Genomic DNA, 19,022 nt, shown 5'->3' on the forward strand with positions numbered 1-19,022 from the left:
CCCCCCCCCCCCTTGACTCAAAGTATTGTGCTTAGAATGGAGCGTTCTACACAACACTTTGAGACAAGGGGGGGGGAGTCTTGAAGAGTTGTGTTAACCTGTTTTCCACATCATTCATCTACAATGTAAATGAAAATATTGAAGTACTGACAATGGAATTCAGATGAATATAATAATGAAAAAAAGTTTGCTTAATAAGCAAGTTCGAGGGGGGGGGGGGGCTGGCTAGGGAGGGGCTTTTTCCAATACCATGGACAAAAACATACAAATTACCATCTAATTGTGATTTTTTTTATTGCACAGTCAGCATTTTTTTCCACTTTCAAAACTGTTCCGCGGTCACTGCTACATAAGACATTTTTCAGTAATTAATTAATTAATTTGATTGTGTTTCTTATTATACAAGATTAGATATTTGTAAATTCCATATACAGAAAGATCTAGATGATTTTTTTTCTTTTTTCATTAACTGGTCAGATAGTGCTGATGGCATTAATCTACTAAATGGTATGTTGGGTATAGGAAGCTGATCAAGAAATGTAGTTGAAAAATTAATCATTTAGACCTATGACAGCCAACTTTAATTTATGCATAAAGCATCAACCAACCATTTTCTCCTATCTTGTAGAGCCTGAACGATTGCCAGTGCGACTTGTTGGTGGAAACGGACAAACGTCTGGAAGGGTAGAGGTCTTTCATAACAACCAATGGGGTACGGTCTGTGATGATTATTTTAGTGAAGCAGCTGCAAGAGTCGTCTGTAATCAGCTCAACATCAAGTAAGAAATTAAATTTAAAAAAAAAACTCACGTCCCACTTCTAAAAAATACTTTCATTATGAAATAACAAAACAAAGTGATATGTACATAAATGTTTTGGCCTTTAATTTGGCCATATACAAGTATACATATTTTCTACATCTTTTGAATAAATACTCTTATGCAGTATACATATATTGCAAGGAACACTTTCTTTAAACAAATAAACCCAGAAACTTGTCTGCAGCTCTTTGTATGATTAAATAGTTAAAATACCTCATGCCTCTCTGGTTTTACGATTTATAATCTATACTGCACATCGATTGTAGAAATTTGCCATGACTTGTATATTGAAGAACAAGGGGGGGGGGTATGTCATTTATATTGTCTTTGGCAGTCTTATTAAACCTGCAATACAGCAAGTCACAGAAATTCCAGGGGCCTGTTGCATAAAACTTTTTACCTGAGAAAACTCTGGTAAAAACTGAAAACTAAGGTTAGTCTGATTTCTGCCATTGACTTTAACACAGGGCAAAAAAAAACAACCTGAGTTTTCTCAGGTAAAAAGTTTTATGCAATGGGCTCCAGGTTATCATGGATTATAATGCTTAAAGTGTGAAGAATGTAGACAAATTTGGGTTAACAACAGAACTTCAAAACAGTAATTATTGGATTATTGGAAATATTTTCTTTCCAATTATGTCATTCAATAGAGGAGATGTTCGTGTGTACCCTCAGGCCTCATTTGGTGAAGGGACAGGACAGATTTGGCTTGATGATGTGAGATGTTCTGGTACGGAACCATCGTTACGTCAGTGCACCACTCCTGAACTCGGTCGGCATAACTGCCAGCACAATGAAGACGTCGGTGTTGAATGCGGCTTAGAGACACGTGAGTTACAGATAATGTTAACAATTTATCTTGTCTAACTCATTCATGATATTCATTGCATCAATCCGTCAATTTGAATTCAAATTCATTTTCGACTCTTATATATCAATATATAGTTTTTTTATTACATGTTGTTCAGGACATAGTTTGCGTGTATGTTATACTTTTTGTGAAGCATCATAAGTATTGAAAGGTAGACATGTACGCCTTATAGGTAGTCACACTATCATCATTAAATCAAATATGTACAGTTATGAATATCTATTGTCACTCTAAGAAGAAATTTTCTTCAATGTGCTCGCAGTAATCTATCACATTGTTACGTGGTAGAGCCACTACTTTGTTACCAGTAGATGATCAGCTCAAATCCAGTGCTTTCAAGAAAATTCAGACTAATATTTGAGAACGGTACAGTAGGGAGAACACTGCCTTGAAAAAGTCCAGGAATTTATATATTTTTAGTATCTATCTTTGATGTCTAGTTTTATGAAACAGTTCCACTTTTTCTTTGTTGTTCCTTGTGGAGAACGAAATATTTATGATATTATTGCTAGAATATATGGGGGTAGCACTGCGAAGAGAGGCAATAAATATCTAGTTTAATGAAACGGTTCGTTTCTTTCTTGTGAACTTGTAGTTCCTTGTGGAGTCCGGGGCATTGAGAATGGTAACATCATGGCAAGGATCATTGGAGGAAGTTCTGCTAAAAGAGGCAATTGGCCATGGCAAGCTCAGCTGATCTTAAGAGGGAGCGGTCACTACTGTGGTGGGACACTCATTGATGAATCCCATGTGCTTACAGCAGCTCATTGCTTTCAAAGGTCAGGTTTTACTTTTGTTTTTCAGTGTTGGAAGCTTACAAGATTTAAGATTAAATCTAATGAATTTGTAGAGAAGAAGGTATCCCATGGTGCCTCATTGACTTCAATTCAGCAAGAAATTTTATCCACATTGTGCTGCACTCAACCCAGGTGAGGTGAATGGGTACCTGACAGGATTAATTCTTTGAATGCATGAGCGTTTAAGGCAGCTTGCGCTAAAACCGGGGTAATAGTAATAATAACGCGCCTCGGAATAGAATATTTCTAGATAGATGGTACTATATAAATGCCTATTAAATTATTATTATAGAATTTGTGTGATTCCAGAAATCAATTATGAGGAATGTCATAAAGCGTGATTTTTGCATAGTTTGCAAACGTTTTGCAAAGGATGCGAATGTAAAAATAAAAAGGGCAAGGTCTCTGAATATTTTGCAATGACGGAGTCCTACAACAATTGCTAAACTGCAGCCAGCCAGTAGACGTGGAGTATACAGAAAGGAAATGTTAATTTTCAAATCATCACAAGCTAAATATTTGAGGAAACTTTGTGGCTTTCATGAAGCATACAAAGATTTACTTTGCAAACCTCAGTATATTCATTTGTTTGGTGGGCTTATTGTATAAAAAGGGTAAGTTTTTTACTGTTCCATGTTGGGGCATGGAGTTCTTTGGATTCATTGATTGGTTCCCATCAACAAACAGTGAAGAAAAAACACTGAGCAAACTCTTTGGTGAAATGATACTTCTTACAGTATGTTAAATCCATTGAATTAGAGCTTAGTCTGACAAAATACAATATAATCATTCAAAATTAACTATTACTTATTTTTTGCTTGCATAGATCAGATGCTCAGCTTGTTCTCTTGGCTATTTTTACAATACTTATAATTATGTAGAAGTGTTGTCAGTGATGTTGGTTACTTTTCATTTCATTGCTTAGGTATTAATGACAAATGTGTATTAGTTTTATTGTGTTTTATGCTAATTGACTTTATTGATTAATTGCCTCTGATTAGGTATGGTAAGAGCTCCTTCAAGGTCCGGCTAGGTGAACACCATCAATTCATCAATGAATCGTCTGAACAAGACTTCCGTATTAGTTGCCTGTACAAGCATCCTGAATACAACTCTAGGACTACCAATAATGACATTGCTGTAATAAGATTGGATCGGCCCGCCCAAATCACATCATTTGTTACACCAGCCTGCCTACCGACAGAGGGAGAGTTTGGGAATAACCACCAGTGTTGGATTTCTGGTTGGGGTAATACAGGTAAATAACATACACTTGTTAATATTGTGTATCCATAGGGTTTACTAATAGATTCTTTGATCATCTTAAGACACTTGGACTCCTTTCATTTGGTCTAACAACCACTTGTTTTAACCATCATTGGTATAAACTCATTTAGTCTAATACTAATTTTCACTTTAATCTACTTATTATTTTGCACTTTCTCAAATGAAAATTTGGTTTATCTAATCATTAGACCAATTTGCTTTTGGACAAATTAGCAGTAGCCTAACTGGTAATTAGCCAAAACTGTAAATGGACTAAACGATAATCATACCATATTGGGTGAGGCAAAATGGAACGTAGACTCAGGTGGCATTTTATGGTTGTAAAGAGCAATCAAGATCATGTTATCAATCACACTTCAATATTTATAGCACTCAGATCAATTGGTTTCAGAGTGATGACATTAATGACCTTATGCTGGTTCATTGAAAACCATTGATTGTTTTATTACTTTCACATGTGGCTGCTGGATCCACAATCAATTAGACAAAATGAGTTTTCTGAGTGTTTTTCCAGCACAGATTTCAATTGGAACAAAATATTGATTTTTTCTCTCTTTTGTTGATGAACATTTAATGTAAGCAGAATTAATAGAGAAAAAGAAAAGGAGGAAGAGAAGGAGTCAGGCTTTTGTGCTTTTAATTTCTATCTGCCCCATTCCTTATCTTTACAGTAATCTCTTTACACTTTTATTAAGATGTGAACAACTCTTCTTCTCTCCTACCTGACCAGGTAATGACAGGTATCCCAGTCGATTACAAGAGGCTAGAGTTCCCCTCTTACCACGGGACACCTGTACTAGAGCTAACGTCTATGGAAGGAAGCTTACCGATAAGATGCTATGTGCTGGGTATCTACAGGGCGGTATTGACAGCTGTGATGGTGACAGCGGTGGTCCATTGGTCTGTGAGAATAGTGAATCCATATGGAAGGTCGTTGGTGTGACATCATGGGGGTATGGCTGCGCTCAGCCTAATGCACCAGGCGTGTATGCAGTGGTTACTCAATACTTAAGTTGGATTAATGAGAAGAAAATTACCCGGACCTGTTTGTAATGTGGTCCTTTGAGTGAATTCAACCATCATCTTCATATCATGGAATTCATATGACAGTTCAATATGTATATAAAAAAATATGTTACAAATCTGAGCAAGTTCATAAGTTAACCCATGGGAGACTGATCTAGCATGTATGCTGGTTGGAGTATAGCGAGAACATGTGTTATATCAAAATCATAGTCTTTAAATGGTTAAGAGGTCAGGGAATTTTATTGATAGCATTTTTCAGATAACATTTGATAGAATAACACGTGATCCTAGTAATCTTCAAGCTTGCAATTTGGATGCGACAACTTAGACTACGATCCATGAGTTAAAAAATATAGAATTGAGATTCATGAACTTCCAATGATTCAATCAATACCTTTTCTCTTTCAGCAAGATATACTAAATTCATTCAAAGGCTTACAGGATGTTATTAAAGCCCCATTCACAATTGTTTTAGCACTATTTGAGAGGGTGTGTGTGAGGAATAACTTAATTGTCATCATAATATCTCTAATGTAGTGTAAGCATGTGTTCCATGCATTCAAATGAAGATCCCATTCTGATTTGATTTATTCTTCATCCATGTATGTTTTTTAGAGATTATATTCTTTGCAATGTAACTATTCATGCTTTTCATAATCAGTGCTTTTGAATCCTGGGTTTTGCATCACTGCCTTTGATGATTGTATCAATAATACATGCTGCTCTAAGATATCAGTTTTAATGTTGACTTACATGTAGATGAATGGGTAACACATCATAGGGTATAATCTCATGAGATCAGATGTTACACATGCCTTCATTCATTGATTTAGGAATGTACACGTGGATCAAAATCATTGTTGAAGTCAAAATGAAATAGTCCATTTACCTCATTTGCCTGGATATTTGTTTCTATCTCATTCTCTTTAAGTAATACATAAATGTTTAAAGAGTGGGTACAAAAAGTCTTTTTTATAAAACAGTGCATATCATAGAAATACATAAAATCAGAAAATTAGACAATAAATATATTTTTGTATTTCAAATGTGAACAAATATTGAGTGTGACCACATGTAAAGATAATTTTGCAGAAAAAGAAACTTTTCCCTAAAAGTCCAAATATTTGTATTATCAAGCAATAATAATTGGGTTTTAGCCTATTTGTGCATCTCAGCAGTGTACCAGTTGTAGCTGTCAGATTATATTTCATTAATTGTAAGTTATTCCTGCCTACTATTGTTTTTAGGAGAGGAGAAATTAGTAATCTGGGCAAAAAAAGCCAAAGTCTTGATTTGATTTGTGTCCTTTGTCATTATGTCTGCTGGAATCATACCAAGGGACTTGTGCCATCCATCACAGATTGTATGACTTTTAGTGTCTATTCATACAGAACCAATAGGTTACTGTAATTGGCCGATATTAGTTTTATGGGAAGTAAATTGTGTCATTATTCAATGATTCAAGGTCTCTGTGGCAATTGTGAGTTATTCATGAAAACATGTTTTGTTAATGCAAAGGTGGTGTGGTTACTTCTTTGTTATATTTGAGAAGTAACACATTTCTTGCCTTTCTGGGCAGCGGAAAGATTTCCCTCTTGTGTAGCTGCTAATACAAACACATTGTGTTTGTTGAATAAGTGACTAAAGTGATGAAAGGCATATCAAACTATTACAATAGGAGGAAAAGGTAAGCTAATTGGGAAAGAGGAGAGGGACGTTGCTAGATAAATACAACCATCTAAAGTTTATGATCTAATAAATGTAAATAGATATAACTCTGGCACTGATAAAACGGTGGTCCCTTGCATATCTCCTGATTACTCACATGGATTTGTCTAGATATACTGTAGTCCAATTTAAAATGTTTTTTCCTCTATTCTAAATACTGGAATACTCTAAAAAGTCATATGGATTTTGTGCAAAGTGTAGGCAGTCCTGCTGTAATAATGTAAAATACCCCGATGAAAATAACCTCATTACGTTTTCTGTTGAATTGTTCAGAAGTCTTCTCCCATTGTAGTGTGTATTGTAGATTATAGCAATATCAAACTGTTAATACCATCCTGCTTTTTTGTTTGATTCTTGATTAAAGAATAAGGCTTTTTTATGTAATGATGTAGAAATGTTTATCAGTGGAAGATGTTGCTCATGTGCCTGTAATTGTTTTGCTTCTAAACAATGGTTAACATAACATTGACATGATGCGAAATTTCAATTAAATTACAATATTAGGATTTGAACATTAATTGATGGTAAGATTATTTGTTGAAATATTAATGAAGTGATCATGTGAACTATATTTGCAATTATTTTAATATTCAATGTACACATTATATTTTTAATACACTGTTTGTTTGTTAGAACTGTGGTTGACTCTTTCCCCATTGGAAACAAATGAAACATTGTGATCTTTAATAAAAGGCAACTGATTAAAAAGTTATATTTTTTTCTGTTTATTTTTGAAAGATAGAAAAAGGAGATGAATTTAAGGGTTATACATGTTTATATAAAAATGTAACAGTCTAATTTTAGACAGATCATCTCTGTTTAACCCTAAAACATCGGGGGATTCAGCCCCCCCTCGACATTTTTCGTGATAAATCCGCCGCGCAAATTTTTTTTACTGTGTCGCTTGCTGACTTTTTACTTTCAAGTCTGGCGCAAATTTTGAGACCAAAATTGTGACCCCCGGGTACGCGTTTCCGAAATTACGCAACATTTTGTAAGTGCATGCAGACCCCAAATTACTCAAAAATGTGAATTTGTGTACAAATCCAATGCAAATAGTGTTTTTAGCCAAAATTCATAAATGTACCATTATTTTTCCTTTTACTGCTTAAAATCAATTAATTTTATCTTTTTATGGTCAAAATAAAGTCCCCGACAATGTCCATCGAAAAAAACAATAAAAAACAAAAAGTAGAAAAACAAAGAAATACATAAGAAAATAAATGTGATGTTGAAATTTTTTTTAATTTGATCAGATGCCTATCTATAGTATGTGAAACAAAAATTAGCATTTCAGGGGCATTATTTTGTTAATTAGAGCAAACTTATGATCTTATGCATAAATTAGCATAATTAATGAGACATGAGATTTTTGCAGAATTTGATGCTACAGTTTTGTAGATAATGCCATGGGTAATGCGTGTGCCAATTTTCGTCGCGATCACGCGATCGACGGCCGAGATCATAAGGGGGGCTGAATCAGCCCCCCCCCCCCGTCTTCTTAGGCGTTGAAATAGCCCAGTCTATTTAGGGTTAATACATGCATTATGAAATAAAGATTGTTTGCATGTTGTGAAGTAAACACCAAACACTGACTGATTGCATTATTTGTACCTTGTGTATAAAAGGAGTTGAACGAGTTATGCTAAACTTACTTCAGACAAGACTTGGGCAATAAAGTATATAGGGAAGAGCATTTGGACTGTATACCTGTAAATAGAAGAGGGGGTCAAACTGACTAATCTTGAAATAATTGAGAACCTTTCTGCCAGATCAGGAAATATTAGAACAATTCCCTTCTTTCACTTTTTTATAGTCTCACCTGAATAGCAGAGCGAGACCCCGGCGCGATATGAAGTTCAATCATATTGAATGAATTTCTGATCACGTTAAGCGGGGGCATCTGAGTCCTTTGGACAAGTCAAATTTTTAGTTCCACTCAAAATAACTTTCCATTTTGTAGGATTTAATCCAGGTCTAATCATATTGGTTCTCACACCCAATCGTGAATTGTTTTGGAACCCATTCATGATTGAAAACTCCTAAAGAATGTAATACAAAGAAGAAAAGAATATTCATACGATTGGAAAGTAATCCACTTTAGAGGTGGAAATATTTGAAGAGGAGTTAATTGGAGAGGAAAAACATTTTCTTATATTAACTCCAGTTCAAAAGTCAAATCAAACTACAAAAATATTTCCTATCATTGTATGTGTCCTATATTCTACATATAGTAAAGATCTACATGTACATTGCTAAGTGCATCAAACCATTGTAAAGTTCATGTTTGCTCTGGTAATTACATTTTGAAACATGACTTGACAGCTTTGATGAATTGGTTTATTTTTCTAGATGAGACAATGAAAAAGCAATCAAGAAATTCTAGTTCTGCTTCAAAGATTTTGGGTGTGATCGTTAACGCATGGCTTCATTGTTCCTCTACAATCACGTGACATTACATGCCTCCAGGGCAAATATTTCCCTCCACAGAACTATTCCTTTGTACCGATACTATCTCTCTTTCACCTCCTCTCCCCTATGCATCTCCAGTTCTAACATAATTTTATTTCTTCTCTCCACCTCTTATTCTACTTCCTCAACTTTTTTCTATTCTTTCCTCTTAGGCCCGTATTCTGAAGTCACGGTTTAATTTAAACTCTGATTTAAAGTTGTGGTTTAACCATGGATAGCCAATAGCGGGATAAAACAGAAGAATTTAAATGTACATGTATAGGCTAATTGTTCTCTCAAATCATTCTTTACTGTTTTTAGGATAAATAAGATTTTTGTTCACCATTCAGGAGTGAGGAAAGAGCACAGTCAACATAAAAAACATATTATGTAAGGAAAATTGTGAAAATGTTGCTTTCCATAATTTTAACACAGAGATAGACCATGGCCCAAGTCAAACCTAACAGCATACTGGCTAATGTCTCAATATACAGTACTCCTTTCTCCTTGGCTTGCTCTTCCCTATTGGATCAATACCCATTACACCTTTTACTCTTCTCCCCTTTCACCCTTTGAAGCCTGTACCCCCCCCCCCCCCCCTTCACTATGGATAACATGTATTAAACAAATCACAGTACAAGAAAAGAGATAATCTAAATTGAAAACTTCTGTTCAGCAAGACAAAAATTTAATGCAGAAACCATGGATACAGCTCGAAACACGCAAGAGTACACATAGATACAATGCTACAACTTGCAAGTTAAAACATCAAAGAGAATTGGGGCTCTACAAGTCCCATGCACACACACACACTCACACACACTTCATAAGCATACAAACAGGAGAAGACTCAAATATATGCATCCACACACAAACATTCATAAAACTTTGCTAAACCATCTGGGTGCAGCCTTACAAAGAGCTATGATTAATCCAATCAATCTTACCAATGGAAATCAATGTCATAATTATTCATCTAGGATATGTACACAATGTCCTTTTAAAAATAAATTAAGGTGCAAATTGAATTTTCAAGAAATTAATATATGCATGAGTCTATTTAAAGCAAGCACAAATCCAGAGTCACACCTCAATAGGGTGCGAATTGCCTGAAATATTTGACAAGCCCCCCCCAAAAAAAATTATAATCATTAGCCCCAAATACTGGACATACATGTATCTATCGGATAAAATTCGACAAGCCAAAAAATGTATTAAAAATGTCAAAAGGGTTCTCGCTGTTATTACGGGATGCGCAATTACTGCATTTTTCACATTTTACTCTAGACCTGTGCCATACAAGTAGTAATAAGTCATCAAGATATACACTTTAAACAGTCATATATATTCTAGATGTAAGCATTGCTAGCTTTCTATAGTTGAGATTAATCAGATCACTTGTAGCTCTTTGTAAGACAGTGACCTGGTGTTATCTTTGGTTGTTTCATTCAAACAAAGTCATGCTAATTCTCAAACTCACTCACATTTTACTATCATACTTAAAAAGAAGACATATATCTATATATTACACATTTCTATTGTATTCATCTCGAGTTTTGAGTAAAACATGTAAAATAGACTTTTTGTTTTGTTTCCTCCTTACATTGGGGAGCTAAAACACACAGTCATGATTCAACATAAATGCATCATTCATGGTTTCATAGTTTCATTTTGTTTGAATTTTGAGGTAAAATTGTAGGATAGGAAATGAAATATAACTTTGAAATCAACTAATAACAAAGTCAGGGCGGAAAATTCAGTTTTTAACCAGAATTACCTTAAACATGTATCCAGTGATAAATTCAGTGTGTAATTAATCTTATGTAATTTGAACACAGTATCATGCTGTGTAATTGCACGTTTAAAATGTTGTATGTACATCTTTGTAGATAGAAAATGGTGCATTTTGCTAAAAAAGTGAAATATGTTGTATATTTGGGTAAGAAGTGCAGAAATTCATTGCCATCTCTTTCAGTTGCATTTTTTTTAATCATAAAAGATTGGGCTATTTTTATGCCTACATAGACAGGGATACAAGAGTCTTTCATTTTTTTGAATGATTCTTTCTTTTCTTAAAATAGGACAAATATAATATGTTTCAACTATCCTATTTAAGAAAAAGGAATTATATTTTTCTCTCTTTTCAGTGGTTTTCCGAATCATACAGATGAATGATCCTATAGTGATGCATCCTTGTAAGACCAGAATTATAACATATCACATTCAAAGACTAAATGCCTAAGGGCAAAACTTGTTTCCTTTTTATGCAAGCCAATTCTGTTGCCATTCATCTGCACCTGCCCTGCAAAAAGAAGTGAACACTCTGGTTGTTATGATGACAAATGTGTATGAATGACAATCTTTACAATATATTAGACTCTGTATTTGAAGTTCATGAAAATGTGAAAATCAAGTTGGTTCTCCGGGTGTTTCCGAAATGGTTTCAAAATCCAAAATACAGTTACATTTTCAATAATATGCTCTAATAAAATCGTGATTGAAATCCTTATTGCTCCTGTTGAGTATTCTCAATTCTTGTTATTCCAACAATTAGAACAATATAGCTTAGGGAGTAATTAGGGAGTTTTCGATTTGTACATTCACCAGTGGACTGCTACGTAGTACATGTATGCCATACATAATACTCCACATTCTGCTTAGTGGTTCACAACATTCAAAGTTGATTGAGCAAAGCAATCTGAGACAATCATCATGCCCAGCCTTGACTAATGTATCAATGTATATCAACTGTTTGCTATGACATCTTTTAACAGGATAATATGCTAAGTCACAGAGTTCCATTAAAAAAACATTGTATGGACAAAAGCATATTGTTGCAACATAATGACATAGCAAAGTGAACAAGCAAACCGAAAAGTCCCTACTATAACACAAACCACTGTTATATTGCCCTGGTTCCCTGGATGTATATTTTTCAAAATTGTATTCAGAGTCTAACCAAAATAAAACCCATCTTTGGGCAGAGACTACATAGATGACAATAGGAGCATTTGCAGTGTCTCTTGATTTTCAATAAAGTCATATACTTCTCTACATAATATTGGTATTACATGTACAACATTGCAGATTAGTGGATCAGTGTCTAATTTTACACACACAGATCATATGTGGGATCATTTTAAGTTGGAAATCCCACCGCAGAGCTGATGCAACATAGTATTTCATAGCTAAAATTGCAGGTAACCGTAGGAGTATTTCATAAAACTGTGTGTACGTTAAGAACAATTTTACAAACAAATTGCATTTGGAAAGTCAAGTAGGAAACCTACAATTTTTTTGTGAAAATACTAACAAAGTGTGTTGTGGTATTTCTGATCATTCTCTAGAAGGATTGGCAAAATACGCATTGAATAAGAAATGTTGATAATCTGTAATTGTAATAATGTTCCTTCTCATTCTAACTCAAAATATCATCAGAATCCTATTGAGCTTCCCAAAATTCAATTCATTGTAAAGTTAAGTTATTCTCATCTAGTACATAAAATGCCATGAAACAAATCGCTTTTTTAATTTTCCATACACATCATAGACCATAGGTGGATTGAAAATAAAGAAACCAAACAAAATCTATAGATTGTGTTAGATATGGAAGAGATGAACTGACACTCTTCCATACATTTACATAAAATCAAGTTCTATTACAGCTACAAGGAGAAGCTTCACAGAATCCACATGAGAGATCTAATAGTGATGTATATACAGATGAGATCAAATAGCTATTTACAGCAACATCTCAAACACATATATATGACTTGTGACAATGAAACAAGTTAAACGCTGAACCTTTTGCACATATTTTTTTGTAACATTAAACAACAATACTTCTAAAAAGGTAGCTTAATATAATCCTGAGAACAGAGGGGTTAAGATTTTTTTTCTCTCGTTTAAGTTTATACATCTAGTTATACACATATTACACATAGGAAAACATTGAAAAATATACATTTCGGAAAAAGATCTCTTCAATAAATAAGTAGGAAATTGACAATTTAAAAAATAAAAAATGAAATGTGAAATACTTTAAATTTGTAGCAAATAATCTTAAGATTTTATTTAAAAAAAAAAATATTTAAGCAAACTGTGACTGAATTTCATTCTTTGTCAATAAACATTGATGATAACATGATGATTTCTGAGATTATATCTACTTGTAGTTACTGATAAAGGTCAGGATCTGAACTTGATTTTAAGTGAAAAGCGAAAGAAATAATGTATGTCAGGCTAAAGGAAAAAAAATGAAGATTTAAAAATCAATTGCTTTGTGTTTTTCGTTTTACCTTTGTGAATCATTTGAAACTCTGTGATGTGTTTTGTGAGCTCACATTTCATATGCCCTGTCAAAAAATATATTTTGTATCTCCTTCATATTGATGGAATATACAATGTATACCGGCATGCCGTTTTATATTGATAAAATCCTTTAATCAAGACATATATTTGAAAATATATGAAACATTCAGATATGTTTCTCTAATATTCTGCTTCTTGACAACCTATTGACTTTTTATAGATAAAATAATCCTAATGGTTATAAACAGGGACCATTAGTTCCAGTAGCCAAAGGGCTAACATAAAATCATCAATAGCAACTGAAATAAGAGAAATAAGTTTTAAACTCAAAAGGACAGAGGCTATTGAGAAGATATCTACGATTAAGCGGGTCCATGATCCCCCCTTCTTATCCTGACCAACAACTACACTCAAACTTGACGTCCACATTTCTTTTTACTGGTAAAAGATTATCATTTTTATACCAATTTCACATGCAAATATTATTTGCATATAAAAGACCACATTCCCTCAAAAAAAAAGGGGGGGGGGAATGCCATGTTGGTAACCACCTAATAGGTTTTCTTCATGGCAAATTATAGATGTCAATTTTTTTCTTAAATGTTGTTCTCTTTAAATAGAATTTCTTATGTCATTCTTTGCTTTTATATCTTTCTTTTCACATGAACATTAAAACCAAAACCATCCCTAAATTACTTAGGCAGACCAAAAAGTCAATATCTGAAGAGATGGGACAATTCATTTCCAAAATTTGTAAATGTAGAATGAAATGAAAGTTTTGGTGCAGAATTAGAGGTAAATATTCGGAAAATTGGGAATAGAATGATACACAAATACCTCTTTTCATTTACATGCCACAAAGTAATTCCATGGTAAATCGCTACTTGTCTTAACACTAATAAGATTTCAGTTTTTTTTATCTTGGCTCAAACCAAGGATTTTTTTTTATTGTAACAGAGTCAAAACCGGTTGCTCTACTACAATTACAATTGATTAATCAATCTTGATTTTAAATCACTTTCACATCTCATTCTTTGAATAATTTCAAATACTCCATATTGCAATCAAATTAATTACAATCCCAGTGTCTTTCTCCTAGTACCCAATCTTTCACTTATTATATACAAAAACTTATGTCCTTCAAATTAGCTTGCACATGGATGTAAAACAAAAATAAAACATATGAGTTTCAAGTTATCAGTTACAAAAAAAATTTGAAATAAATAACAAAGGTTGAAATATTAAACTGTACATTGTTTCAAAAAAATACATTTGGGTGGGACAAACGCTCTCTTGAATGAAAATGGATAAGAAGTAAGAAGACCTGCTTTGTAAAAGAACCAGTTTATCCAGTATTCACACCCCATAGATAACAAATGAGAAATATTGTATTAATCCTTTATAAAGACTTTTGGATTATCAAATTCAAAAGAAAAGCAAAAAAAGATAAAATAACATTCATTTACCTAGAAGTTACAAAGGAAGCATTGAATTGCTTAAATATTTAAAATTTAATTACAGAAATATTGAATTTAAAGAAATACTGAGATTTGATTCACTGTGTATCAGTTGACTAAATGGCACACACATCCACAAAATGAAATTGAATTTGGCTTTCCCTAATCTACACAACTGACAAGACAGGAAGATAACATTTACACACAATATCCCATCATTCATAGCAAAGTAATCGTCTCTCACTCCTGGTGTCCCCCAAAGATTTTTTGCCAACCAAACATTTCAAAGACTATTCTCGATTGGCTAGACCTGCCCGACTGTGAATGAGACACTGTCAGTGATTGGTTGAGACAGTAGTGGTGGAAGGAGAGGAAGCCGAAGAGGAAGAGGAATGCTCAAAGAGGCTTGGTGAGAGCGTAGCCGACAGCCGAACCCATAAATCATGCTTGCACCTAGGCAACCTCCGTAATGACTGAATGAAGTCTTTAAACTGTGCCTGTCCACCAGCCTGCATTGAGAAGGCTTTCTGAGCACTCTGAACGACACTAATGAAATCATCATATTCAGGTGGTGTTATATGATACATCCTCTGATGTATACACTGTATATACATCTGAACGCACTTCTGTACGATGGGACTCAAGATGGGCGATCTTAGATTAGCCTGAACGGATGTGTGGTTCATAGATGCCAGGTAATGAGCGGCCTCCCAGGTTATTGTATGTAGAACAAACGGACTCACCACCACACTTAGTACACATGCACAGAACTGTTGAACATAACTTACACCTGGAAAAAGAAGAGAGTATTCAATTAATGTCAATACACATTCAAATAAACATGTACAGTGTACACAATCAAAATATTGTAAAGAATCAATTCAAAAAAAGTTTTCATTTAATAAATTACAATTACATTTTTAAGAAATGCAATGATATATAACATTAAAATTCAGAATGATTCTAATATATTAAAAAAAAAAAACAGGGCTCAATGCACTGTGGAAAAAGACCCTGTCTCTGATATATGAATGAAAATCGAGGTAAGATTTCTGAAAAGATACTGTAACAATCAAATCATTTTTCAGAAGCATATCTTTGGAGAAACCGATGCTACTTTCCTTGCCAATTTTGAAGAGTAAGACTTACCTAATCTTTTAGATATCTCCATGAGCCACTTGATATCTTCACCATACGGAGGATTAGGAGAGAACCTAGACTGTGTTCTCTCATCATGGACTCTCCTAGCCAAGGTATCAATACCTAACATACCAACCCTATAGGTAGCATGAAGATAAAACAGTCCTGGGTGTTGCTGAGGGGCTATAGGTTGGGCCATGTTAGGGATAGGCTGCACAGGGTGCTGTTGTTGCTGCTGCTGCTGAATCACGTTAGGCCGTGCATGGATGATGGTGGGAGGCATTGGGTACTGGATGATAGGTCTTTGAGCCATGGCCTGTCCTGGAGGAAGCTGCATGACCTGCGTAGGTTGGAAGGCTGTACGGGGTACAGACACGGCCATCCCTGGCATGGCTACGTTGGCATTGTAAGGACATGGACCGTGGTATTGGTGATGTGGAAGCCACTGCATGTTGTGAGCATCAGGAGGCATCGGCGGCCGATGTTGTAACCTGTGATCTCCGACGGGCATCGCGTGAGCTGCATTACCAAATTGATGTCTTGCCATGTAAGGATCAACAGCAACATACTCCTGGTATTCTGGATGATGATAAACTATTGGTACAGCATGAGGCTGTGCCAACCCATACGGGAGACCAACCACCCGCTGCTGTGGTACGATACCCCTCACAGGTGCATTGACAAAAGGAACCACTGGCCCAATCTCCTCTCCTGTACCTTCGTCTGCTGCGGTTGATTTGTCTTCATCTGAATCATGCTGATGCTGCTGATGGTGGTGATGATGCTGATGTCTTTGGTTGCTATGGTTACCCTGTCCTGTAGAGTTGTCATGAAGCCACTCCCACTGCTTAGCGACATTGAACAGTACTTCTGGGTAGACATCTCCGCCCTTGGCGGCGCTTTCTACTGCTACGCATGCCTTCTGTAACATCATGATATCCTGCTCCTTACACTGAAAAACAATGGTGCATAAGCCGTCATTAGTTATGGGTCCACTCAAAGGCAAAAGATTCACAGAGGAAGAGAATGACCCCCCTGTCTAAAATGGCATTGTCTAAAAGCCCCCAACTATTGCTACTGTGTTTAATGTGAAAAGTCATTTGGCATGAACAGAAGAAAAAAAAATCCCCTCTTTTCATTTAATTGTTTTTGGGCCATGTTAGTCAAATTTTGTCTGAATTGAAGTCAAGGACTTGATTTTAAAAATGCAAAAGAGATTATTAATGTATATCAGAGTCCTTGGAAAAGACAGATTTCATAAACTACTCTGAAGTAAAAAAAGAAAAAAAAAACACACATCAGCAAACCTGAATCATGACAGCCTCTTTTGTAGTGTAAACACAATTACATTTCTACATAAATTGAGAGAAATAACTTTCAGAGAATAATATGACAAAGACATATATATCTATAATATTGCACACAATGTTTCCAAGCACTGAACATATTTAGAGCAAAAATTACTATCAATTAGAAGCAACTTTAAAAAACCAGTAGCTCCAAAACTGGAAGAAATCCAGTTCAACTTTGAAATTATGTTGTATCTGTATAACATATTACACTGTGCTAGATGACAGAGGTATTGATAGAAGTCTTTGTTTTACTTTAACACAAAACTACATCTCACAATCTCAGTCTTTTAGTGAAAAGAGGCAAAACAAAAATAGAAATTGATAAAATTTTTACTTGATGCATCTAAGAATTAATTACCTGCATGAGTGCCCTGTTCACATCAGTTGGATTGAGAGCATGAGCGTGACTGAGACAAGACAGAGCTAGCTGGGCTGCTGCTCGTACCATGTTAGGATCACGACCTCTGGAAGCACGGTCAGCCAATGAAGCAGCTTCTGTAGGTGTAAGATGCCCCTCCCAAGTTTCAACGAGAAGGTTGATAGCTGCACTCCCAATCTCCATAGCTTGACCTAAAAGTAAGATACATTAAAAAGATATGAGAGAGATTTCTTCAGTAGAATTGAAGTTGCTCTGTCAGCTAAAACGACTTTTTATAATGAATTCAAAATACAGGTAGAATCTGCTCCAGCAAATTGTGCAATAATAGAGAAAATACATGTATGTAAAATATCAATAACAAAACTTTTTAAAATAAAATATTCCCGACCATGAGTGATTAACAAGGTCAACTAGGATGCATGTGAAATACTGTATATACTGTACCAAATTTCTTTTATTAATATCTTCTTATTCTAATAAGTGTGTTCCTCTTTGGGGTTTAAGTTCATCAATTAAGAATTAACTACATAGATATGTTTGGCATGTAACCATAGCATCAAATTGATATCAGTGTAAATGACAGATATACATTACTCAGGCATGAGACAGAGATATGTGTAAAAAGTATAAAACTGATGGCTTTGAGGGAGCACAACAACTGAACCTCCAGAAAATTTTGCAATTTCAGGAATTGAAAAAGCATTACAGAATAACATTTTGAGGGTATAGAAATACACCTACTTGACAGAAATAACTTATTTCTCAGGATTTATTGATAAATTCAGGGAGGAAATAATCGTTGTTTCAATTGACAATGAAAAGAAAATTAGAATATACCATATTTAATAAAATAAAAAACAAAATAAATAGTGAGTGGATGACGTCATCAGTCTCCTCATTTGCATACTGACCAGGATGTGCATATAACTATTTTGTGAAATTAAGCGAAACTTTAAAATGTCATAACTTTCTTATTTTACATCTGATTTTATGAAATTTTCAGGATTTTTCTTTTTTATTCAAATTAACTTTTTATTGGGGTGGTCTTGTCCTTTAACCAACCTGTAATCCATGAAACATGAGATGAATATGTCCTTGATAGCCAGTTAGGTGTAACAGCATTATGAAGTCTCAATGCATACAATCCAATCTCAAACGCACAAAGATGAAGACCTCTGTGAGGTCCGGAGTGATTAGAGTTTGTACACTCCTGGGTGAAGAGTGCCGTGCTGCTTGAACCACCGGCTCGGTTTAACACTGTCTTGGCCAACTCAAAGAAGAAGTGTGCTGAAGCCTCGCTGGGCTGGTTCGGAACGGTCGGACAGTTGTCGTTACGACCTCCTTTACGACCCCTTCTGCAGGGAATATAGGGGATGAAAATGACAAAGGTGTTTAGCATCAA

The 19,022-nt window shown here is 34.8% G+C and overlaps 2 protein-coding genes across 3 annotated transcripts in view; one reads left to right on the plus strand and one right to left on the minus strand.

The window, feature by feature from the left end:
* LOC121431718 (neurotrypsin-like) overlaps nucleotides 1-7,242 on the plus strand; it is a 30,562-nt gene extending 23,320 nt beyond the window's left edge. Inside the window, exons 6-10 of the mRNA XM_041629380.1 lie at nucleotides 629-779; nucleotides 1,472-1,650; nucleotides 2,288-2,471; nucleotides 3,491-3,747; nucleotides 4,507-7,242. Of these exons, the coding sequence (XP_041485314.1) occupies nucleotides 629-779; nucleotides 1,472-1,650; nucleotides 2,288-2,471; nucleotides 3,491-3,747; nucleotides 4,507-4,829 (1,094 nt within the window). The 3' untranslated portion in view covers nucleotides 4,830-7,242. The remainder of the gene's footprint in view (nucleotides 1-628; nucleotides 780-1,471; nucleotides 1,651-2,287; nucleotides 2,472-3,490; nucleotides 3,748-4,506) is intronic.
* A 2,405-nt stretch (nucleotides 7,243-9,647) lies between these two features.
* LOC121431717 (zinc finger SWIM domain-containing protein 8-like) overlaps nucleotides 9,648-19,022 on the minus strand; it is a 53,785-nt gene continuing 44,410 nt past the window's right edge. Inside the window, exons 15-18 of one of the 2 annotated variants that reach the window (XM_041629378.1) lie at nucleotides 18,683-18,972; nucleotides 17,600-17,811; nucleotides 15,899-16,841; nucleotides 9,648-15,539 (exon numbers count right to left, since the gene is read on the minus strand). In XM_041629378.1, the coding sequence (XP_041485312.1) occupies nucleotides 15,085-15,539; nucleotides 15,899-16,841; nucleotides 17,600-17,811; nucleotides 18,683-18,972 (1,900 nt within the window). In that variant the 3' untranslated portion in view covers nucleotides 9,648-15,084. Of the gene's footprint in view, nucleotides 15,540-15,898; nucleotides 16,842-17,599; nucleotides 17,812-18,682; nucleotides 18,976-19,022 lie in introns of both variants that reach the window. The other variant, XM_041629377.1, reaches the window with a different exon arrangement.

The sequence above is a fragment of the Lytechinus variegatus genome, chromosome 18 (genome assembly GCF_018143015.1).
Source record: "Lytechinus variegatus isolate NC3 chromosome 18, Lvar_3.0, whole genome shotgun sequence".
In the NCBI taxonomy this organism is placed as follows: Eukaryota; Metazoa; Echinodermata; class Echinoidea; order Temnopleuroida; family Toxopneustidae; genus Lytechinus; species Lytechinus variegatus.